We start from the raw sequence: 25165 nt of genomic DNA on the forward strand, positions 1-25165 counted from the left end.
AAAAGCAGATCATACACACACGCGCACATGCACCCCCCCCACACACACACACACACACGCCAGGCTTCTTATCCTTACTACACAAACAACACAAAAAAGTTGCACAATGTCTGGAACAAGGCTGAGGATTTGTGTTTTCCTTATTGTTACAGCAACTTTACACTCTCGTCCTATTAACCGCCTATCAGCACATCCTTCTGAGGTTTGCAGGGGACTCTGAGTTGCCCAAGCTGGGACATGCACCCTGCATGTCAGCCAGGTCAGAAACGCAGATGTGTCAATCATCACCGCAGCCACAACCAATTTAAAATCCCAAGAAACCACAAAGGAAAAAAATAGCAGTTACAAACTGCGCTGGTTTTCCTTGTCAGACAGGTTTCTTTCCCATGCCAAATGGCTTCCAGATACAAAACAACTTTTTCATAAGAAGTCGTTGCGTAGGATCCATTACTAAAGCAATGAAAAGTTTATGTTTACTGATGCTGTAACTGACCCCAAAGATCTTCAAGTTCCTCTTGTTGTACTCGCAAACAAAGCTACGTGTAAACTATGATGTTACAAGTTACAAATCAACAGACAAAATAGATCTGAAGTCCCCGAGAGCTGTCTGGGGCCAGAGACTGTATATTAATGATGGCTGTAGCTACTGTCAGTACAAAGCACAAACTTCACACATGAGTGGGTTTAAACACGCAGCAAGTCACATGATTTGTCAGATAATTTAAATAAAGATGTTTCAAAAGACAGCCCTGCAACAGCAACTTCAGCTAATCCCCCTGAATTGAATAAATGGAAAAAGATTGATGGATGGATGGATGTTTGAAAAGGCACCAAGAACACAAACATGGTGGTGAGGTCTTTGCCATGGTCTCCCCACCCTCCCCTTCCAGATTCCCTCTCATCTGAAAGAGGGGGGAAAGAAAACTATTACAGGATAAATTTAAATCGCAGAGCCCCTGTGACATTATTAACAGACATAATGGATAATACCATCATTACTTCCCATAAAGAAACATGCAAATTTGTTTTTACTTGACCAGTACTTGACTTTGATTAATTAACTCCTTCATGTGGCCAGTATTTGCAGATGTCTACAGAGCTCCAGCCAGACCATGAAACCACAGCTGATAGTCAGCCCTTTTTTAGCCCTCAGATCTCAGCATAATGTACAATTGATGGTTGCTATAAAAGTATATGGCAAAGCTAAAGGCAAGAATGCAACTGGACTGTAGTATGGCTAAACTTAATTTGACTTACAAAGAAGGACTATGGGGGATTTTTTTTAAACCATTATAATAGTAGAGTTTCACCAGCATGCCAGTATTGCCAACATACCACTTTTAGGTAATTGAGTCTATGCACCTTTCCTTTGAAAGGACACTGCCAGGAATACCTACCACTTTGCTTCCTTACCGCTTTCCTCTTTACCCTCATTGCACTAAGATCTCATTATTTGACAGGGAACTTTGCGGCTCCAGCATCAGGAAACAATAGTATTTCTGTTCATAGAGACAGATACCCACAGCACTATAAAACACTTTATATGAGGGATATAAAAGACCTCTTATAGACCGATTTCTTACAAAAACCAATAAAGTGTATTCTGTTGAATTATTCGACGAATGTCAAAGTGTTGTAATTGCGGAGCTGCTGTGGTTTCTACACAAGTTTTATGCAACTTTCAAGTGCTGTCGGAACTGTCACATGAGTCGAGCAACTAACCAGAAAACATTCGCAGAAAATAACAGGGATATTGGGGATTGTTTGACATGATTATATTATCCAGTTTTAAGCAAGTTACCTTAACTCCAATCTGCAATCATATCAAGAATTCGATATTAGCCATATAAGTATTCTTTAAAACATTCTGGTGTTTTCAGTCACAGAATAGGATTGTCTCCCCTCGGCGAAAATGATCTGTGTTTAGACAACTGACTACAACCCAACCTGTTAAAGGAATCTCTAGGTGATTAACCTACATTAACCTACATGTGGCATAGCTATTTTTTTCAGTAGCTCCCTTGAGGGGTCACTACAACAAATCGTCTGCCCCCATCTCGCCCTATCTTGGCATTCTCCTCTCTCACAACAATCCTCTGCATATCCCCCTTCACTACATTCACGAACCTCCTATGACCTTGTCCAAACTATCCCAGATCCACATTCAACTTGGCCTCCTGACTTCTTGTAAGCGCCACCGTCTCCAAACTACACATAACAGCAGGTCCCTGGTCTCCTTTCAGTCTTGCCGCTATGCTTCTGTCACAAATAACCCCTCTTCAGCTATGCCAGCTACCGCCACCAAGATAAATCATTTGATATACCCTATATAATTAATTATGGCGCATTTACAACAGACAACGTACTGAATATTCAACCAACTTTAATATTTGGAAGGACACAAACCCGCAAAATTTCGACAGTCTAAAATCGGAGCCTGAGATGAGGTCCCTGAACGCAGCACACACAGAGCGCTCGGGTGTGACGTAGAGCGCAATCAGGGCTGCTGAGGCAGACTCGGAGCTGAACTCACTCCACATTTTACGGAGCGCTGTCAGCGCTGCGCGGAGCTACTGAGCGAGTGTGTGTGTGTGTGTTTGAAGGGGAAAGCGCTTTTAATCCCCTGAACTTTCCGAGAATAAAAGAAGAAACCCCGGGGAGCGCACGGAGCGGACCGTGGCACATGGAAACGCTATGCAGCTGGAGAGACGGCGGTGGACTTTATCGTAGTTTCACTCAAGAGGAGGCTAAGTGAGGCGAGATAAACATGCTCACCCCGATGCTGGCCTCCTTGCTGCCGCTTTTCCTTCTCTTTAGGATTTCTTTCTGCCAATACTCAAGCGACCAGTGCAGCTGGAAGGGCAGGTGAGGGCTACAGACTTTTTTTCCCCTTTTAACTGAATGTATTTTGAACGTCAAACTAAACTGCTAAATAAGAAAAAGCGAGGATGTGAGCAAACATGAAAGCTGCTGGTGGCGACCTGAAATGACTGTGACTGAAACTCAAGACACCGCGGTGATGTGGGAAGCAGGCGGCAGGGTTAGACGATAAATTAAAGCAAAGTTAGCCCCTATGTTGGCTGTAGGAAATAAAAGATTTGTGTACTTTGTGATATAAGTTAAGAAACTACAGTATTTTTTTGTGTGTGAAAAGTGTAGTAATGTCAGAGACACGTGTGTTTGGGGTTGTTTTGGACATGAATGACACGATGGTTCAACCACAGATTTTAATAACATGATGGGAGTACTTTGGAGTATAAAAATACCATGTTTACAACATCCCACACACAAATCGCCTTTTTAAAAATTTATTTATCCTTTTTACTTCTGTTTTATCCGCCCCCCCCCAAAAAAGTGTGGGGGGGACATGTGCACACACTTATAGGCTCAAGATATTAAAGGTAGCCACACAGATGTATGATTGATAAACGTCAGGAAATGAAGCATGCACTGGAAAGTTTCACCTCCCATCAAACATCTGCTGAAATCTGTTTTGCACTTCAGAGCTGCGCCTTAAATAAGTGTGGTTTTTGTTTTTTTTGTTGTTTTTTTCATCATCCTGCAGTCAGGAGGGGCTGCCCATACTTTTGAGCTTTCCACCAATAATCTGTTGTTCATTAGGCAGAGTCTTGACTAATCTCCTTTAATTGCCTGCAGAAGTGATGAAGTTAGAAAGGACTTAATTAGAGGCATGCTGAGGAGAGCCTGGTTATGGGGCTGCAGAGGCATATGCTCAGCATGTGCCGCGGGTTCCTTTTGAGATCTATGGCAAATTTTGAATTTCAGCATCTCATTTTCAGGAAACCGGGCGTTTCTCCTCCGGAGTCAAACCGCTAGCTTGGCATGCGTATGCTGGTAGACTGCTGATGGCTTCCTGCCTCAGGCTTTGCCACAGAATGACTGACAGAGCCGGAGTTTTCAAACCCCGACCAGGCATTAAGTTCTGGAGGGAGTCATTTGGTCATGCTGGCGCCAGAGGCCGAAGTGCTGCCCGGACAAGTCTCTTCCAGTCTCTTTGGTGGCTTGAAAGCAAGGGGAGGTTCGGTGCGTGACCTGCATTTGCACTTGCATGCTGCAGTCCCAGCTACTGTTGCTGCTGTTGTCTGCCCAGAAGCCCCTGTGTCCCTCCATTCATCCATTTCTGCCTCCAAACCCTTCCCAAAGGCAGCTTGCCAGTGGTGCGTTTTGCCAAAGCGCTGGGCGGAACAATGCGGTACGGGGAGTGTGTGTTGGGAGCTGAGGTCATTTTGGCTGCTCCGGCTCGTGACTGGTCATGCAGCCAGTCTTGCGCACGGCCTTAATAATGCTTCAGGAGGAATGTGGTTTAATGTCCTTTGGGTCTGCCAGAGGTCTTCAACTTGGTCAGTTAATTCAGGCTATAAATGCCCCCAAAATCATTTTTAGATTAGTGAATAAGTCTCTTTATTCTTTATTTGGGTAAAGGGGGTTTGAAAAAAAAAATTAAAGCTTTCCAGAGGAATGCCACTTTTATTGCAGCTTGTTTGATATGTTGTGCCTTTTTTCCTTTCTTTATCCAGCGGTCTGACCCATGAAGGCCACACCAGGGATGTGGAGCAGGTGTACCTACGTTGCTCCCAAGGCTCTCTAGAGTGGCTTTATCCCACAGGGGCCATCATCGTCAACCTCCGACCCAACATGGTCTCTCCTGCCACCGCTCGGCTCTCTGTCTGCATTAAACCCTCCGCCGAGTCCAGCGGCACCAACATCTACCTGGACCGCAACGGCAAGCTGAGGTTACTGCTGCCTGAGCAGGACCAGGCTCAGGGCAAGGTGCACTGCTTCGGCATTCAGGAAGGGGCGCTCTTTATTGAGGCCGTCCCCCACATGGACATCAGTCGGCGGATTACGGCGTTCCAGTATGAGCTGGTCAGCGACAGGCACAAGGCGGGGCCGCACTTGCTCGGTGGTAAGATGCATCTTTGACATCTTTAGTGATACCCCTGAAAACTGCTTCTTCTTTGATCTGTGTAGCTCCTATAAAGGCCTTACTTTAGATTCCCTCTAGAACTGAGTTCCTTTGTGCTCTGTCCCTGTGGTGCGCATCGAGCACTAAATGCAGCCATCTACTGGTGGAAACTTTCATTAAGTTGGACTCTAATAGTAGGAAACTCAACATTTGCTCCAGCATGCTGCAAATACTACAGCCAAAGACTTTTTTTTTTTAGTAGCATTGTGTTTACATTAACGATTTTTTTTCTTTTGGGGGGTTTCTTGTCAGACTCATATTTTCACTGTGAGGATTAAAATGTCAAAATCGGCTTTTAAACTTTAGTTTTTCGGGATAAAACGTTAACCTCTCAGCTCATTTTCCAAACATTCTGACTTGATTTGACTCGAACGTCGCACTGTAAGCCTCTATTGTTTTCCTTTTTTTCTTCTTCTTCTTTTTTTTGCCTGGTTTGTGTGTGGAGGGGCACAGGCAAACAGAGGGCCTCCAATGAAAAACAGTCGTGTATTTTCACGCTGCGTACCTGCCAAACCTGCACATTTTCAAGCTGTGCAGCCATGTTTTTTTTTCTTCTTTTCCACCTAAAGCAAAATATGAGCAGTATCAGGCCCACATCTGTTTTTACGGCTCTCTGGGTTCACATATTCACATCCTGCGTCATTATCTGGCACAGCAGACAGAAACAGACAGAGAGAGGGTTAAACGTAGAGTAGGAGTTGTTTTGACCACATCAGCTCGCTCGGCTCAGCTCTGTAGTATAATCTGCTGCTGTAATGTGGCCTGAGATAGGGCTGGGATGATTCACAAAGACACTGGTCTTGTGTCATCTGAAGCCTGGGGTCACAGTTTGATTGCTGCGGCTCCTCCTCCTCTTTTTTTTCTTTTTCTTTTTTCTTGTTTCTTCCTTTCCTCTTCTCTCTGACCTACTGTGCTGGGATTGAGTTGCTCACCATCAAATTGGAATGTATCTCCAACCAGATGTTGGGAGGAACTTCTAGGACCATATAGGCTTGTATTTCCCTTGCTGTCACTCCCTTAACCTCCCTTTCAGCTCGCTTGACTTATTCTCCCTTTTCCTGTCCTCAGCCTCACTATTTCCTACCTCTTAATTTTCTTTCTTGCCTATTTATCATTCTCGTATTTTTCCTTTTCGTTCCTCTCCCTTCATATTACCTCCCCTTCCCCTTCCTAGTCGTTTGAAGTGGGTTTCGTCTCTGCTGAACGGTATTAGCAAGTTGTGCTCCATTACAGTGGAATGCATCTGGTCCCAGATGTTTCAGGGACACTCTAATGTGCCCCTCCACTCCCTCCTTTACCACTCCTCCCATCCCTCATCCCTCTGTGCTCCTGTGAAGTGGTTCTGATCAGAGTGGCGCTGCATGTGCAGAGGGCCAGAAAGAGATGCTGACTCGGTTCTCAGCCCATTCCTGCGGTTCTATTTCATGTTTGACTTCCTTGGAGAAAAACATTAAAAAAAAGAGTGGAAAAAAAAACACTGCAGGGTTTAGGCCTCGGTGCTCTGCCTGATGCTATGGCGGTACGCAGGCTCACTTCAAAGTGAGTTTGCACTCTGCTCTGGGCGAGGTTGGTCTCTATGAAGTCTTGGCTCTCCAGCTGCTACTAAGCCATCCAAGCTTGTGGCTGTTTGACCCTTGAGCTCTTTTTAGTGATGTCGCAGTGCCTTGTGTTGCTACACTAGCTGACCTCAAAGATCCCTCACCTCTGTACACTCATCATCAGACAAGCCAGCTAAAAATAAGGTTAAGCTGCGCTCCTAAATATGACCAAGGGTGAACATCACCGCTTTGGCAGGAAGTCTTATTAGATGTAATTGCACACACCAAATTAATATTTATGCTCAGTTTTATGACTGGTTAGGTTAGGGTGCTTTCCAGCGCACCGGGCCCACCTGAGTTAACATTATTTAAACATTCTTCCACTTATTTTGTGGTCAGACGACTGCTCCTTCCTCACCCTCAACCCACTGCTGACTAGACAGTCCTCTTTTTGCTCCCACTCCTCCTCCTATCCCCACCTGCTTCAGAGTACTACTAAGGAAAACCAAAGCAGGTCTAGGGGTTAATAATGGTTAGGCCAGCCACAGGACCACCTGAGTCAACTAATCACGGAGTTGACTGCTCTCATTAAGGGCCCTTTCTCCTGCTATAAAACAGTCTGGAGGAGGGGGAAGGCTGAGTTGCTGCTATGCAGACCCCAATCAAAGGTGAAATGGTGCCTGGAGCAGACTTTTAAATAATTGATGTGGGCTATTGTATTTAATTCACTTTTTCTTTTTGGAAACTAAATTACTTGCACTTTAATTGTCCTGTGCCTGTGTAATGCAAGATGTGCGTGAAATAGGCAAAATCTATCCTCTGTTTGCTTCTTCTGAAGGCGGGCTTTCTTTGTAAGCCCCCCTTGATGTTATAGTTGCAGTCTAAGTAGGCCTGCAGGAGTGCTGTGAGAGCTCAGGTCAGATGTAACCTCTACTAGTTTGACTGTTCTTATACCCGTCATCTGGTCCTTGTTTGTCATGGGGTGTCAAGGGGTTCCTGTTTTGGCAAGGGAAGCTGACTGAACAGCTCCCAGGAGCATTAGACATGCACACACACACACTTAGCTTTTTGAGTTGTGCTTACTATCAGCAGCGTGCCTCTGTCTGGTGTATAACTCTGAGCTCAGCTGAATCCTGGTCTCTCATTTCTAAATAAATATTCATTTGTCAGAATGGAAATGACTGTGACCCTAATTGTCTGTATGTGAGGAACACTTACTCAAACACGGCCACAGATGTGTGTTTACTGGAAATCTGTGGGCCTGTTAACACGATTTTTATCACGCCACATGCATTTTTTTTATTTATTTATTTTTTTTTTTTTATTTGCACACCATTTTTCTCTGAACTCATCCACCCTCTTTCTTTATTTCCACATAGCGTCCTGTCAGCCCTGCAGTGACACTGAAGTGCTTCTAGCTGTCTGCACAAGTGACTTTGGTAAGTGCTGTTTTGAAGAATTATAGGCTTCCTGCTGTTGCATGGTTGGCGTAGATGTCCAATAAAAACACCACCGTTTGAAATATTGCTGTTACCAGTCTCTAAATCCCAACTTCCTGCTCGGTTTTTCCAGTGGCACGAGGCAGCATTAGGAAGGTGGATCAGGAGGAGGAGCACTCATCTGTCACTGTGGAGATCAGTCACCTTTACAGACAGAAAACCCACGTCTTTGTATCTGGGGGTGTGAGGGTACGGACCTGGACTGGCCGTATCAAAATGCCCCTTGAGTGTGGGGTGAGGTCCGGTGAGGGGGAGTTTCTGTTCACTGGGGCCGTGAGGTTTGGGGAAGCCTGGATGGGCTGCGCCCCACGCTACAAAGACTTCCTGCGGTTGTATCATGAAGCACAGCAGCAGGGCACCAACCCCTGTCACGTGGACACTAACTGAGCAGGTCGTCTGCCCACAGTTGGAGATGGAACAAGCCCTCAGTAACTGAGGAGACTGGCCCAGTGGCCCAGAGCCCCTCTCCTCTCCTGCTGCACCGTGACTCTTTGGAGACAATGGCTGGAGCTGCTGGATGTTGCCAAGCAGCGTGCTAGCCGAACGCCGGTGATGCAACGTGGAATGTGTTCAGACCGCCTTTCTCACGCACGAGGAATCGCAAACTTTTAAATGTAGCAGACCCCATTTGGTGTTTATGTGTATAAAATGTGAATGAATATTGTACATTTTGAAGCTCTGTGTGCTTTGTTCAAAATCAAAACGAAAACAAAAAAAACTTGATGTACAGTTCTGAATTTATTTCTTATGACAGATGTATAAAATGAAAGACTCTTATTTTGTTTAAAAATTTATTGCAGTTTAAAACCTGAATTATTTTTTTCAGGTTGTACAATTGTTTAAAAAAAAAAAAAAAAGAAACCAAAAAGTTTTTTTGTTTTTTTTTTGCCACTGAGAAGAATAAAAACTTTTATTCCCATGTGCATGCTTACATGTGTGATGTTTGCATACTCTTTGTGTATACAGATGTGCAGAGCAGTGTGTGTGTGTGTATTAAAGTGGGTGTTGTGGCAGATTTTAGACAAAAGTATTAGTAATCGGAAGATAATTATTTAACTACTTTGTTGACTCATGATTTAACTTAAGCTTTTATTTCTAATTTTATATTTTAGATAAAACTATGGTGGCCTGGAGGTCCAAAACAAATACAAAACACAAAGGAATGAAAAGCAAAGCAACATTTGAGAAAACAAAATAGTAAAGACTTTTTTTTTTTATTTAAAGAAGTGTATCAATATCTAATCTTAAAAAAAAAAAACCCAAATTATTAGAAAATAACCCTCATTGATAATATTCAATCATTTTGGCCATAATAAACCTAATTTAGGGACACAATAGTGCTCTGAGCCTAAATGCTGCAATTTTAAAGAAACATGGTGGGTCGAAGTAGCTCAAACAATATTCACAAAGATGTTAAAGAGAGTTTCATTTTCACCTGATTCTCCATTGGAATGAAAACACAGTCATACGATGTGTATTAGCCTCTTCACCTCAGCCTTGAGCTGAGACTCTGCCAGGGGTACAGAGAGATTGATATCAGAGAGTTGGGGTGGATTCCTCTGCACTGGTTCCTGTGGTGATGGGGTGGCTGTGTGTCAAGGTCAACGTGAAAGGCCCCTTTGTTCCAGCGCAGCAGTCTAGTATGGGAGAGACGACTGAAGACAAACCTGAATACAACCCTGTGACGGGGCACGCAGCATAAAGTCGCTCTCTCCGACCACGCTAATTTTGAATGACGTGCACAGCTCGGCTCAGGCTCCACATTTAAATGAAAGCCTTTCATTTTCATCACCTCTAAATAAAACACGAAGAATCAGAATATTGGAACTTGTAGCTGTGCAGCACCAGCTGATGCTGCCTGTGAGCCAAGCCTGTTGAGATGACATCCAGTTCATGGCCAAGGTTCCTTTTGTCTGACTTTTCACTTTAAACGGAAATGTACCTAGAATGTCTTTCAGTAAGGTGCCCCACACGGACAATAGCTTTTCCAGACAGCACTGCCCATTGAAATGAATGTCTGGATTCCAGCTAAAAAGCCAGAGGTCCTGGAATTGCTCACTGGGAAATGCAAACAGAGTTTCTATGGTAATGATTCCTTACTGTGAACATTTTTTTGCTCTGGCTTTAAGACCAGGAGCCATGGAGTTAGAGGAGCAGGAGGAAGAGGAGGGTAAGTGGGTATTGTTTGACTGCTGGGTCCTTCACTGGTTCTCAAAAGAACCCTCTCTCCTTTCTCTCGGGCCAAACGGCATTTTCACTTCAGGTAACTAACACACAGAGTGTTCAGGTGTTTCCTGTGCACACTTATATCTCTACATGACTGCTGTGTTGTGTACCCTTTATTAAATTTCATATAAGTATCTATACCAGGCAAGCTGTACACATCCTGTGTTTTATGAGGCTATTTTCAGAGTTTGTATAATTTGGAATGGATTCTTTCTTTCTTTCTTTCTTTCTTTCTTTCTTTCTTTCTTTCTTTCTTTCTTTCTTTCTTTCTTTCTTTCATTCATTCATTCATTCATTCATTCATTCATTCATTCATTCTTTCTTTCTTTCTTTCTTTCTTTCTTTCTTTCTTTCTTTCTTTCTTTCTTTCTTTCTTTCTTTCTTTCTAATATACAATGTTTCTTATCCTTTAAAAGCTAAACAATTAATTAAAGGGGAAAAATCACAGATTAACCAATATCAGGCCAGGGTGCAAAGTTCCACGGGATGGCTTAAATCAAAAAAGTGTTTGATTATACATTAGTGAAGCAGCTTTGCAAAAAAAAAAAAGAAAAGAAAGAAAGAAAAGAAAAAAGCTATCAACAATATAAATACAATTATGATGATCATCGTGTATATTTTCCAGTCAGTGTAGCCAGCTGGTGAGCAGTTCTTCAGAGGCTCTCGTGTCACGAGGGCGTGCATTCAATTAATGCATTGCACACATGCAATCGGTTAAACCTTCATGGGCGAGGTCAGATTTTGTTGTATTACCAGTTGAGAAGGATCAGTCTCGACCAGACATAAATATGTGGAGCCATTGTGCTGTCTGCGTGATTCAGCCAGAAGTCACTGCATGGTCATCTTGTGGGTGGAATTTTTTTAAAAAGAAGGAAAAAAAAACTGCTGTTGAAACTGCAGCCAGGGTGCAAAGTCAGAAGGAAAGTTAAAGAGCAGGAGAACCCCTGCAGTAGGATGAGGCCGAGTTTCTGAGTTTCGTGTAGTGGTTAATATTTCGGTGCCTCTTTGGGAAGTGCTGGAATGTGGGGAATGTGTTGACTTCACACACACATGCATGCGCGGCAACCCCCAACGCACCGCCGCCTTGATTAGCCGGAATCAATAGAGTCTCTGTGGTTTTTCTGTTTGCATGGATGTGTGTGTGCGTGTGTGTGCTAGTGTGTTAGTGTGTATGCCTCCACTGTGCACGTGGCTCTAACCCCAGCACACATAAACACACCGCCCCAGTGGCCAGATAGCTGCCACCCACACTGAGCCACAACTTACTCTGCAGCTGCAGTCCCAACGCCTCCAAGCTGACACAAATCTGCCGTGACACTTCTGTAATGCAGTCACATGTACATGGTGAACATAGTTTATACGATTTTAAATCCATTTTAAATTTGCCCTTTTTTCTGTTTATTAGTCATGTGGAATATTATTATGCCTTTTATATTGTTTAGTGTTCCTTGTATTTGATGAGGCAGAACTGACTTCAGTTTATGGATTGTAGATGTATGTTTATTATACAAAATTACAGCTCAGCTCTGTGTTTTCTAAAATTGTACATTTGTTTCGACTGCCTTGTTTTTGACAGCTGGCCTTTGCTGGATGGGTTTTCCTTCTCTACTAACTAGTTTAAAATGCTGCTCCATAGTAAATATACTGCACTTATATAGTGGTTTTCTACTCCATTCTTCCTGCAAGGTTCATTCACCCTTTCACACACACATTTTTACAAGAACTTTTTTTTCTGTGCCTAACCATTTTGCCTAACATTCACACAAACACTCACACTCGGATGGAAGCGTCAGGGGCAGCTCGGTGTTCAGTATGTTGCCCAAGGATGCTTCAGCATGCAAACTAGAGACACCAGGGATCGAACCATCTTCTGGTTAGTAGACAACCAGCTCTACCTCCTGAGCCCCAGCTGCCCCAATGTCAGGCAATTTTTATCTTCTTTGAAACTTTTTTCTTCTGTGATTATTTGAGTGGGATATTTATCATGTTGGAAAATTTACCTTGTGCTGTTCATCAATCTCCTTTTCATTGTATCTTACAAAATTGAATCTGTGCCGTGAGCTCTGGTTTTCCTCGTGGACACTGCACAGGTTGACTTCTGGTGTGCCTGAGAATTCATCTCTTCAGTGCAAGGTTACATAAATCAAGAAATGTGTGTGTGGCTGCTTTCAAGGATATCTGATAGTTTGTGTTTAAGTTGTGTCTTACTGCTTCATTTATGATGTCTCTCATCTTTCTGAAATCTCACAGTTCAGTTTCTGACTTGTTTAGACAGTTCCTTTATATGTGCCATAGAGGTAACACAGATCATCAACTAACCAGAGGTTGGTGGTTTGATCCCTGGCACTCCAGTCTCCATACCAAAGTATCCTTGGGCAATATACTGAAGTCTGAGTTGCCCCTTTTTCACTGACTCATTCACATAAGTGTGAATGTTAGATAGAAAGCACATAGATGTAGTAAAAAAGTGATTGTATGAGTGGGTGGATGTTGTGTAAAGCACTTTTATGTAAGTGCTTTCATGTATTTAGTCTAAATTGCATTTGTACTCACTGTTCTTGCAGTGGTCACAGTGGCACAAAGGTTCTACTTTAGGGGTCCTTTTTGACAAACATACGGCCTGCGGTCCAGAACCTGCCCACCAAATGAACTAATCTGGCCCACTCAATTTGAAAAACGTGGAAATTTCAAAGCACAAAGTTTATACTTTTAACTGTATTTTCATTAAAGTCTTTGTATTGATAAAGAAAGAACCCGTGGCCTGTCAGATGACAAAGAAACAAACAAAAAACAAAATAAAAAAGTTATTTTGTAATTGTCAGTATTCAGTTTAAATTTATCTTTTTTTCACTATTTACAATAGATTTTTATTTGTTACACAGTAAAAAAAAAAAATCTGTGAATTTACTGATAATTTATTTCACTTTTTAGTAAATAAAGTCCATTTTTCCCCCAGTGTAAGCCCAGAGAGCCACACTGCAGCCTGCTACTGCAGCATTTCTTCATTATGTGGAAAAACTGAGACATATTGCTAAACACATGCTTCGTCTTTTTAAAGATATCCCAGGGACTGTATGTGTAGTTAAACATATTTTACATGTTAGCACTTAAACTAAGGGAAGCAGGTTTTTTAATAGCTTGTTGGGCAATAGCCTTACTGTTCCAGCGCACTTCAGATGAAACCGGGCTGTATGTGGCCCACTGTAAACGAGTTCTCACTCCTGGTCTAACCTCTTTGCTTATATTGATGAACAGAATAAATTGCTTAGTTTTGCTGCACTCTGCATTGTTGTGCATGATTGTAATCCCACTTCAAGACACACAGAAATGAAACCTTAGAAAAAGGGGTTCAACAAGCTGTTAAAGCCCCTCCCTGCATGATTATTAATCCCCAGTGGGTCATGAGTTTCCCAGTCATAAAATTCCTTGCAGTCACCTCCCCCAACAAGGCCGCATGGCAGGATTAAAGACTAGGGTGTTGGGTGTCTATAGCAAAATGCAACTGCAGGGTCAGAGCATGGCCCTGCATGTCTCAGTATCAGGTATCAAAGAGGATTGGGAAATAACGTGTTCCAACGTACTAAATGTGTAGTATGCATTAAGCAAACCAGACGCTGTCTTCATCAGATGGTTTGGAGATCACCGTAGGTTAGTTTTGGCTGATGGTAGCCTGTCAAGACAAGGTTTCGCTCCATCTTCTAGTTGGCAGACAAGTTTTGGGATCACATCCAGACTAAAATACAGAGTAGCACTGGCCAAAGTCTGCTGATGAAAATAGAGTTCATGCATGTGATAGAAAAACGCCAGACTGCTATGTTTTATCATGTAGATGACTCCCTCTTGGCTGATGTCTGTATTATGACTAATTATTTCTGTTTGTGTGAATGGTGATTTAGTGCTGCAGCCTGCTCCTACAAGACAGCCTTTTGTCCTAAACCGTCCTCTTTCTCAATGAGTGACTGTGCGGCTGCTGTCAGCTCACATGGGTCCCAGAGGCAGCGTGGAGGTGCCCCGTTCCCTCGGCAAACATGCCAGTGTCCTCCAGAGTGGGGGGTCCCGCTGCAAGGAGCAACTCTGAGTTCCCCCCACAATGCTCGGCGGCCCAATAAGGGAGCAGATTTTGGCTCGGAGGACGTCAAGCAAACATGCAGCAAATGGCACTTTTATTTGCTTGCCGTCACATCCCCTCCCCCAGCGACCTTCATTTACTGGGATCCACAGTGCCATTTCCAGCAGCCCCATGGCAACAGCAGGACTTGTCAACAGGGGTACAACTTTCTCATGATGTCACCGTGCCGTGAACTATTTGCAGCCCCTAGAAAGTTGATGAAACTCCCTGAACTGATATTTTCTTGCAAACACAAAACAACACAAGCTTTGGATTTATAGATATGAAGCTTCACTTTGAACTGGCTAGAAGGAGCATGTTTTGGATCAAGTTAATAAGAACATGGTCCTGCTTTCTTTCATTTAATGATGCGATACATTGTAACTGGAACATTATAGAAATATTCACAGATCTGAATGACAAAAGCCCATCCTGTCGCTACACCTACCCTGACTTAATCTTGCCGTTGAATGAGCGTGTTGTTGTGTGCTCTATACAACCTGTCATTCATCAGCACTTGCTTCTTTTCTAATTGTGATAATGTGACCTGCTCAGGCCCCATTGCTCTCAGGCCTGTCAGATGCATCGGTCAGAGAGGAAGATCTCCTGTTTGCACAGCCCAGTGAGCACCAGTTGCTTTGCCCTGTTGGTTGACTCCTCCTTGGTAACTGGGCCAACCCACTTTGACCTCTGACCAGAGCTGTGGCCTTTGGATAGGTGGAGAAAAAAAAAGGTTCCTGCCTAAATTCAGCCATTAAATTCTGGAGTAGACGGGGCCATGCCCTCTAGCCTCCAAAGGAAACACACATTTTAGGGCATTGTAGCATGACAAAGATCATCAGCCCATGGTGGCGCAAGTGCAGAGCGTGATAGATTGCGTAATTGAACATGTGACATTTGATGGATGTCCAAATGAGGGCTATAATAGGTTGTGTGAAGGATAGGTAGGAAGTGAACACTTAGATTTTTACACAGGAGCGGATGTGAGCTGTTTGCTCTGAGGACAGAATGATGGATCGATTCTGAATGGGGGACAACGGCACTAAAGAGGGTCTAGGTGCATCCTCCCTGTGTTTAATATACAAACATTACTGTTTGTCCGGACAGCGAGACAGTTTCTGAAGCTAACACAATTCAGAGTAATATGTCAACAACACTGAACAAACCAAGAAATGAATGTGGCAAAAGTCACATTTAGCGAGGTAACAAATAAACATGTTTCCACCCTCATCGACTAATGCTCCATTGCTACTATTTGTGTCAAACAATAGCAATAACCATGCCAAAGTCCTTGGATCCAAGGTTTCTACAATACTGTGCAAAATTGCGTAGCCACCCCTTCTTTTCTTTTTTGTTTTCAAGGAGCCACACTTTATTGTAATATTTTAAAGTGTTCTTGAGTTATAACAGTTCTCCAGGCTTGTAGTTTTTTGTTGGAGATCAAATCCTTTTTCACTCATTTTCAAGCCAGTCCTTGTACCTGACTATTTGAAGCCACTTAACGTTGGTCTATGACTTGTTTAAGCATAAAAAGGCACCAATCTCAAAAGTCCAACCAGTGTTGTGTCTACATATAAAAGGCAACTTAGGAAAATTGCATTTTAAAGCACTTTGTTGCTAACAGCCTGTTGCAAAACAACTAATTCTTCCCTAATTTTCAAACTTAATCTACAACTAATGATCATTTTTTGTTTGTTTCTCTGTTTTTTTTGCATTTTTGCCACCCAAAAATGATTCCCAAACAGCTACATTAAAAAAATTGAAGAAACTGTAAAAGTGGCAGGCCTAAAAAAATATCTGCAGTCAATGAACTATATCTGAAAGTGATTTTCTTAAGAAATAGGAAAAGAACTGAAGCATCAGATTCACAATGACTTCATTTTTCAGAATGAGAAAAACAAGATACTGAATAACAAAGGTCAAACCCAATATTAACTTTGAGGTTTGTTAGAATTGTACAAGAATTGTCTTTTTTATTTATAGAATTGATATGATTGTCCTATATGCTGTATTTTGACCTGTTTGCACGTTTCAATACATGGCTGCTCGTATTTTCACATTTACAATATAAAGAAAGGAGGGGTGACCCAAGACTTTTGGACAGCACTCTGGATGTTTAAGATATTTTCTTTTGACACCAAGATTATGTCCTCCAATTCATCTTGGCTCAGTTTTTTAATACACATTGTTGTTGAAACATGTTATACTCTGTATTCTAGGTAACACGCCACAAGGGAGCAGAGGGATTTCATTAAAATCATTACTGGCTGTAAAACAGTGTGCCGAGTCCTGAGCTGTGGCAACAGTTAATAAGCAGACAAGTGTTGGCAACAGCTGAATGGTCAGCTGGGAAAAGAATGGCTGAGGCAAGGGAAAGTATAACTACAGGGGGTCATGCACTCACACTTGCATATGTGTGTAGCTGTTTCACATAGTAGCTTAGCACAGGTGACTCCCACTGACCATTAATCACAGTCGGGGAACCTGTTGTGTTGCACTGCAGAGCAGAAAAATAAGAACACAGAGTTACAGACCGAGAGGGGATAAAACACATATGTTTGTGGTCTCATTTATCAACAGAAAAAAAAAGCCTGTTTTTGTTTTTCCCCCTGCTTTGTTTTTGCCAACAATTTATCCCCACAGACTTTTTTTCAGACTGTTTCACTTTCCTTCTCTTTTTCAGTCTCACTCTTTGGTATCTACTCCAGAAAGCTGTGTCGAGGCTGTATGCGCAGGTGGCGGCACCGTCACGTCGAGTTTGCCCAGTCGCAGACTGAAGAGACGAGCGCTCTGTGGTGTGACATGCTGTGTAGATTTTGGGAGGATTATCACCGCTCCACTGTGGAATGTCTTACTGGGAGAAATCAGAGTGGACTGATGAGGCCACGGGAGCCCACTCTGCTAAAAATGTGAAGCTGGCTGAAGATTTCCATTTCTAGTTTTTGAAGGCCGAAATGTTAATCTTACTCTTCATTTTATCTTTAAATTGAATCGTTTTAACATATTTGTTCAATATTCAGGAGAAGACAGACCGCGGTTTCCATATATTAGAAGTTTGGTTTGATTCCCAGCTCCTCCAGTCAACACGTCAAAGTGGGTGATTGTGGCTCTGAGAGCTTTGAGTGGTCGAGTTAGACTAGAAGCATAAATGCAGTCTGCTTACCATTTTTTGTTGCTTTCTGTTTAGAATTAAAATCCTCATGAATCTCCTTTTATTGTGCAATCTATCTGCATGCAATTTTGCCAGTCTTATATTACTGTTTGGCATTACTCTTTAAGTCAATGAAAAGAATTGCTGATGCTCACCGTACTGTAAAGGATCACACTCTTTAGGGACCCATACTACATGTTACCTCTTATACAAGTAGTTGCAAATTTTTAAATCACTTGTATGCAGATGGCATCCAGCTGTTCTGCTCTTTCCCACCTAACCAGATTTCTAAACTTGCAGATCTAAAGACATATTAGACTGCCATCAAGTGTTGGCTAAAAGCTCATTTTCCACAGTTACATTTCTGACTAAACAGTAGCTCAGATATTTCATCCCAAAGATCAAACAATACCTCGGATCTGCGAGATCTTCTGTAGATTAAAATCTTGTGTAACACTGGGGGTTATCTTGGACAGTTAGCTGCCTTTAAGGCTTTCATGTCAGGAAGCTGACTTGATCTTTTCATCTCAGGGACACTGCTGAGATAAGATGAATTGTTTCCAAGGTGGAATTGGAGAAATTGTTCATGCTCCTATGTCGTGAAAAATCATCTTTAGATCAGTTGCAGTCTGTCTAAAATGCAGCTAGGGATTTCATCTCTCTCATATTTTAGAGTATCTTCACTCTGCTTCCTCTTAGCTTTGGAGTTCTTGTTTTAATTCTCAAAGCTTTGAATGGTTAAGACACCACAGACCTTCTCCAAACTTTTACTGACCTACTCTTCCAAGTTGTTTGTTACGTCTTTGGAGCGCAGGTTACTGCTGGTGCCTCGTAATTATTTTATGCTTAAGGCATTCTTTTGGTCATGTGTGTTCCTTAATATATGTTTTATTGTTTTCCTTTTGTGTATCCTTTTAGGTGTCAAGCACCTTGTGACCTTGTCTGTAAAAGGTGCTTTATAAATGTACTTGAATTACTCGTAGAGGTTTGCCAACAGTTGGCCATGGTTGAGAAAATGTCCTGATTTCATAGTAAAATAGGCTTAAACAGGCAAAAACACTGGTACAGCAATGTTTTTACTCTTTGTTTCATGGCTGAACTCCGTGGGTTTGACTCGCTTGATTATGCTTTTTCAGCCCAATGTCGCCCCCTGCAGGTTCCTCTTAATGCAGCAGCTTTCTGTCCTTAGACAATGATAGTGTCGAGGTTGGGGTACATTCCCGTACTTATCGCCATTAAGCCTGCAGTGATGGACCGAGTTACATACAACATTAAGCCACAAACCAAAGCCATAATAATAGTGCAGTGAGAGCACAGAAAGCGGGCTTTATGTTTAAAGTCTCTCTCCAGTCCCAGGGAGACTGCTCGTATTTCCATCTGTGGTGAAATGTGGATTTATACTGTAGTCATAACAAAGCCTGAACAAGACTGACACTGCATAATAAAAGGGTTGGATGATCATTTCTTCTGCAGACATCGCTGTCCACAAACTGATGGATTGCTTGACTCTGTCTAATGTAACAGTGTATAGCATGTACTCATACATCGAGGCATTACCTAGCTACACACAGAAGTAAATATACAACGAGGAAGAGCTGCGTCTGCCTTTCTGATGCGGAAAACTGACAAAGACGAGGCATTGCGGGTTCCCCAAAGGCAACACCGACCCCACGAAAGAGGGAAACTGTACTCTTCTTTCTGCTGAGTGTGACTTGGCCGAGTGTGTGCTTAAAAACTGTATCCACAAGGGTCGAGTTTTCAGTGAGAGCCGGGCGATATTTCATACCAAATTTAGAAAGAAAACACAGTCAAAGGTATCAAGTTGAGTTCATGACGCCTGGGAAGAAATCCTGTAATAAAATAACAGTTGTTTGCCTGCGAGGGATCTGAGAGGTTGTTTATAATGGGTCTGTGAACACTGATGAACTTTGACGCTATTTGATGACCACAAAAAACAAGACAGAGGAGCCACGATTTCAGGATTTAATTACGCCAAGTTACAAAGAAATAAGACACACGATGCTTTCATTTCTTGAGAAGTTGATATACAGACTTATAGACAGATCTTTCCTCAGCATATGGAATTTAGATAGTGTGGTGAATTTACAGATCAGCAATGGGCTTGTGTGGCCAATAAGGATGTTTTTCTTTGTCCAGCTTTGTTTCTGGGAATGTGTCATTCAGGTCTTCAATCGTCATCTGGTCAAATGGGATCATGTTCTTGAATTTTTCCAGCTGGGAAAGGAAGAAGAGATGATCAGGAAAAAGAAAAAAAACATGGCTCTAATAAACCCTACTAGGGCTTAAGTGGAAATGTCGCCACAGATTTTTCTCTCCTTCAGAATAAAATGTGCTGCCAATTTTCCAAGAACACCTGATACTCAGAAGGACTGGGTGCTACTGAATATCCACCTGAATCTGATACATACAGAGTGAAGAAAAAAGAAGAGCAGCTTATGCAAATGTTCTTAGTGTGCACAGCATCACTGACAATCTGAATCGATGTACATAGGGAGATTTGTTGTTGATTGCCAATTTATTTAATATTCCTCTACCTCTGAATGCGTGCCAAGTGTGGCTGTCAGAGTTGGTGGAGACACGTATACAGAAGCCTCACACAGTTGGTACCTCTGGGAGTAAAAGTGTTGAGGCGGGAGCGGAGGCTGCCAGTGCAACTCGGATAAATACTATAATGATTACAGAGTATCTGAAGCCTGCCCTTCGCCTCAAACAGGTGGAGCTCCAAACTACCTTTTCTGCTAATTACTTCTGTGACGTTAACGCTCTGCGCCCCAGTGCACTTTATCTGCAGTCACCTGTTGTCTCGGGTGTGGCAAATGTTTTCTGGACCCCTGAGGCAAGTGAAAATCCCGTCATCGCTTCCTGTGTTTCCGCTCCAGCTCCTGACAGACTGCTGCCAGGTACTAACACCTAATGCAAAACCTTAAAAACCAAGTCAAATCCAGTAGGTGCTATTGGAAAATAGCCTGATGTTTGAGCTTAAGGGAAGATTGTGTTGCAAAAGTTAAATTTCACTTTAAAAAAAAAAAACACTCCAAAAATAACAAATGAAAAGTATAAGGCTTACCTCTTTTTCATACTGAGCGATACGAGCCTTGGATGCTTCAACGTAGGCAGAGGCTGTTTTGTTCTGGAAGACAAGTAAACATTACAAGACGTTTCATGAAGTTTAGCAATATATTAAAAATAATAAGTTGCAGAGAATATAAAATAAATTGACTAACCAAATTCTGGATAGTATTTTAACATAAATGGCTCACTAACTGCTGTAAACTAATACTGAAAAGACTCATTCATGTGCATGTTCATTATCCGTGATTATGTTGTGCTTGAAATTTTTTATTTTTCAAAATTAAACTTTGGATTTTGTCCTTCGCAGCTTTATGTTCAGGATGGGACACGCATTCTTATATCCACCATCTTCAAACAGAGGCACTCACCGCTTCCTCCTCCTGACCATTTATAACTGTTGTCTGAGTGTCTACAGGCTCCGGGACCTTCAAGGCACCGAACTGTGGGACACATCAAATATAAGATTTATACATTCAAGTAACTGGAAAAAAGGCCACAAGTACGCAAAATACACAAAGCACAGCTGCTGTTTTGCCTAATTTTTTCCCAGTATTTTAAAGCAATGGTTCAAATGTTTCTAACCCCTGTTAAAAACTGTAACTAAACTGAATCTGGCTGCTGTTTTGGTTGAAACTTTAAAAAAATGCTGAAAAAAATTGTGCAAATTAAAATGTATGATTATTTTGCCAAAAGCCTGTAACTGGAAAATATCATTAATATTGATATGATGTTAACATTTCATATTTCTTCATTAAAGCTATTGTAGAGGCACTACAACCCCGATTCTAAAAATGTTGGGACGCTGTTTAAAATGTAAACAACAGAATGCAAATCATATTTCATTTGCAATTCGTTGCTAATAAAACATCTCATTTTGTAACTAATTAGGTTAATTGGCAACAGGTCAGTTGCATGCTTGGTTATATAAAAAGCAGCTTAGATAGGCAGAATCTCAAAAGGAAAGGTGGGCAGAGGTTTACCCATCAACAGACATAATAACAAGAATGGAAAAACATTATCGTCCCAAAATTCCACCAACTGGTCTCTCGTTGTTGCACAGTGGTAAAACATGATAATTGTAATATTTTTATTAAAAGTGGTAGATTTTTCATATTTGACATGTTTCAAACACATTTCTAGGTTTTACTATGAATAAAAAATTAGTTTATGAGATTTACAAATCATTGCATTCTATGTTTATTTGCATGTTGCGTGGGGTCCCAACTTCTTTTGAATCGGTACATTTAGGGCAGGCTTACCTTCTTTTCAAACTCATCCACCATGCCTGCTTTAGCCACAACAGATCTGTAGTAGCTCCAGTCAATAGCAGGAGGTTTCTCGGGTAGAGAGGTGAGTCTGTGAACACACAACAGCTAACTTACTGTCATCACAATGCATGTAAACAGACAAGACATGACAGAAAAGCCCCTACTGACAAAATCTGTACACTTTCACAGGTGTATTCTGGGCATACTCAGCATACAATGCCAATAACAGATTCAGAAATGGTCTAAATAAGGTTAATTACAGTTAACTAAATACTAAGAAATAATACCAAACATGTATGGCACGGGTGGCAAAGAAGAGCATGCTGGTGACTTCACATTAGGCTATTTTATGGGTGCAATGCGCCTGTGTCAAATGCTGGAGCAGGGTTTGAAGACTGAATACACACTTGGCAGCGATGGCATCACTTCGTGTCTTCAGGTTGTTGAACATGGTCCTCTGGTTGGGCGGCACCCTCTCTGCGAAAGCCGCCCAGTCAATGGCCTTCAGCGCAGCTCGTCTCCCAGCCATGTTTAGGAATGTGTGAGCTGAAGGGGACAACAAGGCCGGAGACCGGTGTTTCAGATTAACTGGTGTTGGTAAAACAGACAACGCAGGGACTGAAGCTGTCACAATTTCAGCTTTAAATTTGGATTCCTGTGCTGGCTGCTTTTAATGCAACACTTCAGTCATCAGAAAGATACTAAACAAAATCTGAAAACAAATAAATGTATTCCATAAAAAGTTTATACTGGTTTTCATAAGAAACATATTTACATTTGCTTGACTCAGTTAAACATTCTTCTCCTGAAAGTGAAACTCCTACAAATACTTCTGTTCCCAACTTTCAGGTGACAAACTTACACTGAGGCCATTTAGTAAATCCAGCAGCTTTTTAACGTCAAAAGAAGGCTCTGCGCTGCTGCAGACATTAGTAAATCTGACCCTAAATGTCCTTCCTTCTTTAAAATGCCAGCCTTTGTAATGAAGGGATATTTTTCACAGGCTTTTTCATTTAAATCACCCCATAAAACAACGGGGTTAGAATGCATTGAGGCGTTTTGTAGTCCATCTTCTGCATATTGTAGTTTCAACACGGCGGACATCCGGAGTCACATCGTTATGGAGAGACAAGTGTAAGGCTGTTCTCTTTTCCTAAGTCCTGAGAAATTCTCCTATCCACTTTTCCTTGTAAGATTTTAGGAACAGAGATTAGGACTAGGATACAGGAGGTACTTTCGGTAAGCATTCCAGGTGTAGGTGTGTCACAGGTTAACCGGGTTGACTGTCACAATGACAGCGTAACATGGGCTGACACCCACTCTGGGTGCAGATACGTGTATGTGTAATAGTTGCAGTGATGACCAATCTCACATCAAAGAAAGTGTTCGGGAATATTTAAAATATCCTGGTATGTTTAAAACACATCGAGCTGATCATTGTCTAAAAATGGAGAATGAGCACTAAGCATACAGCTGCCCATGTTAGACTGACTGGGTGAACAGCATCATGCAGGGAAACCCGAAAGTCGGTGAGGCTAATCGGTGATGTCATAGGGAAAATATCGGCTTGTGATTTATGTCACAGAAACACAAAGGTGCGCGACCGGACAGAAGGCGTTTTAATATTTATTTATTTGTTTTTAATTAAAATAATGTAATTGTTGTCTGAAGATAATTTTCATACTGATTATCACCTTACAATCATTAACGATGCTGCTTTAACTTTCTGGGTAAATTATTGCTCAGTGAGAGCCATTAAAGGGTAGATTTTCTTCACAAATTATTTTTTTTATTTATTATTGTTGTTCTTATTAAAATGTCCCCATCAGCACACTTATGTTATACAGCTAACGCAATGTGCCTTCAGTCTAATGAACTTAAAACGTAGCTAAACATTAGTAGCATAAGCATCCCGAGGATAACACGCAGTAAACACAGTTTCTACGTTGCTGTCGTTTTATAACATTTTGTGAACAACTTTGAATAATTTGTCCAAGATTAGACTCTGGCAATTAGTTTTAAGCCTTGTTTTGATAAATCTGAACTTCATGTACATACCAATTCCACAGGGACAGACCGCCGACAGGAAGCGGAAGACTGTCTTCTTCTTCTACATTTTTTATCGGCAGTTGGCAAACAACTGAAAGGTGCATTACCGCCAACAACTGGTGTGGAGTGTTGGTGGCGGGACCACAACTGCTACATTAGTTTGACCGGCTGTGTTCTTTGAGGCGTCTGTATATATTTGAACATGATTATAATATTGGTCAATGTAAGCCTGTACTGTATGAGAGTTTAAAATAAATGCCTTATCCTTATTCTTCTTGTCCAACAATGTTAAGTCTACTGTGGCATCAGGAAGTATCCATGGAGGTATTGCTGGTAACGGTACTCTTTGACTAATTATTAACTGATCCAGTTTAAATTCTGTTGCTCGTCTTCCCACAATCCATCCAAAGCTCTTCGTTTCCCTCCTTTCTTTCTCCCAGCAAGGTTTGAGTACTTCATGTGTTGGGTGATCCTGTCCGTGGCCCTGTAGATTTGCCCATTAATTAAGTATGAGCTGTTCTCTTCTCATTCCTAATGGGATCTCTCCCATCTCGACCTGTAAAGCTGCTGTTGGAGTTGTTTTAAATGCACCTGTGCAAAGTCTTAGTGCCTGATACTGAACATGGTCTAACTTTACCAGAGTTGTGTCTGCTGCTGAGTTATATGCTACACATCCATAATCCAGTATCGATCTGACCAACCCAGTGTATGTGGCCCTCAAAGACGTCCTGTCCGCTCCCCTCCCAACTAAACACCTCATTATATTCAATACTTTTTTACATTTGTCCACCACTTTTTGAATGTGTGCAGCCCATGCTACCCTTTCATCAAGCCACAATCCAAGAAACTTAAATTTACTCACCCTTTCTAATTCTTGACCGTACACTTAAGCTTGACATCCTTACCAACTCTTTTCCTTGTAAAAAACATCATCTTGGTCTTCTCAACTGAAAATTTTAAACCCCACTTATAAGACCACTCTTCAACTCTTCCAATTGTTCCCTGCAGTTTCCTTACAATATGCTCTATATTTTTCCCTCTCTTCCATATTGCGCCATCATCAGCAAAAAGCGAACATCCCACCCCTCCCTCTATATCATTAAACACATCATCATTATCATCAAAGAAAATAACAAAGGGCTCACTACAGTGGCTTGCAAAAGTATTCGGCCCCCTTGAACTTTTCCACATTTTGTCACATTACAGCCACAAACATGAATCAATTTTAATGGAATTCCAGGTGAAA

General features: G+C 41.8%; 2 protein-coding genes across 2 annotated transcripts; one reads left to right on the forward strand and one right to left on the reverse strand.

The window, feature by feature from the left end:
• The first annotated feature begins 2505 nt into the window (after window positions 1–2505).
• metrnla (meteorin like, glial cell differentiation regulator a) lies at window positions 2506–8945 on the forward strand. The gene is made up of 4 exons (XM_031736555.2): window positions 2506–2865; window positions 4539–4927; window positions 7905–7964; window positions 8098–8945. Exons 1-4 carry the CDS (start codon window positions 2768–2770, stop codon window positions 8409–8411), a joined length of 861 nt encoding a protein of 286 aa, XP_031592415.1. The 5' UTR covers window positions 2506–2767; the 3' UTR covers window positions 8412–8945.
• A 10533-nt stretch (window positions 8946–19478) lies between these two features.
• Window positions 19479–24022, reverse strand: atp5pd (ATP synthase peripheral stalk subunit d). The gene is made up of 6 exons (XM_031736554.2): window positions 23929–24022; window positions 22278–22416; window positions 21862–21958; window positions 20971–21042; window positions 20598–20660; window positions 19479–19744 (listed from the first exon to the last, which is right to left on the reverse strand). Exons 2-6 carry the CDS (start codon window positions 22397–22399, stop codon window positions 19613–19615), a joined length of 486 nt encoding a protein of 161 aa, XP_031592414.1. The 5' UTR covers window positions 22400–22416; window positions 23929–24022; the 3' UTR covers window positions 19479–19612.
• Between the last annotated feature and the right edge of the window lie 1143 nt (window positions 24023–25165).

This window comes from Oreochromis aureus, linkage group 4 (genome assembly GCF_013358895.1).
Source record: "Oreochromis aureus strain Israel breed Guangdong linkage group 4, ZZ_aureus, whole genome shotgun sequence".
Taxonomy (NCBI): Eukaryota; Metazoa; Chordata; class Actinopteri; order Cichliformes; family Cichlidae; genus Oreochromis; species Oreochromis aureus.

Bases quoted from the DNA above. Each gene is read 5' to 3' on its own strand.
- metrnla (XM_031736555.2), top strand. From the start codon at position 2,768: ATGCTCACCCCGATGCTGGCCTCCTTGCTGCCGCTTTTCCTTCTCTTT. The intron at 2,866-4,538 runs GTGAGGGCTACA...TTCTTTATCCAG, and splicing joins CAGTGCAGCTGGAAGGGCAG to CGGTCTGACCCATGAAGGCC. The intron at 4,928-7,904 runs GTAAGATGCATC...ATTTCCACATAG, and splicing joins GGGGCCGCACTTGCTCGGTG to CGTCCTGTCAGCCCTGCAGT.
- atp5pd (XM_031736554.2), bottom strand. From the start codon at position 22,399: ATGGCTGGGAGACGAGCTGCGCTGAAGGCCATTGACTGGGCGGCTTTC. The intron at 21,959-22,277 runs GTGTGTATTCAG...GTGTGTTCACAG, and splicing joins AGTGATGCCATCGCTGCCAA to ACTCACCTCTCTACCCGAGA. The intron at 19,745-20,597 runs GTAAGCCTTATA...TTCCTTTCCCAG, and splicing joins TCGCTCAGTATGAAAAAGAG to CTGGAAAAATTCAAGAACAT.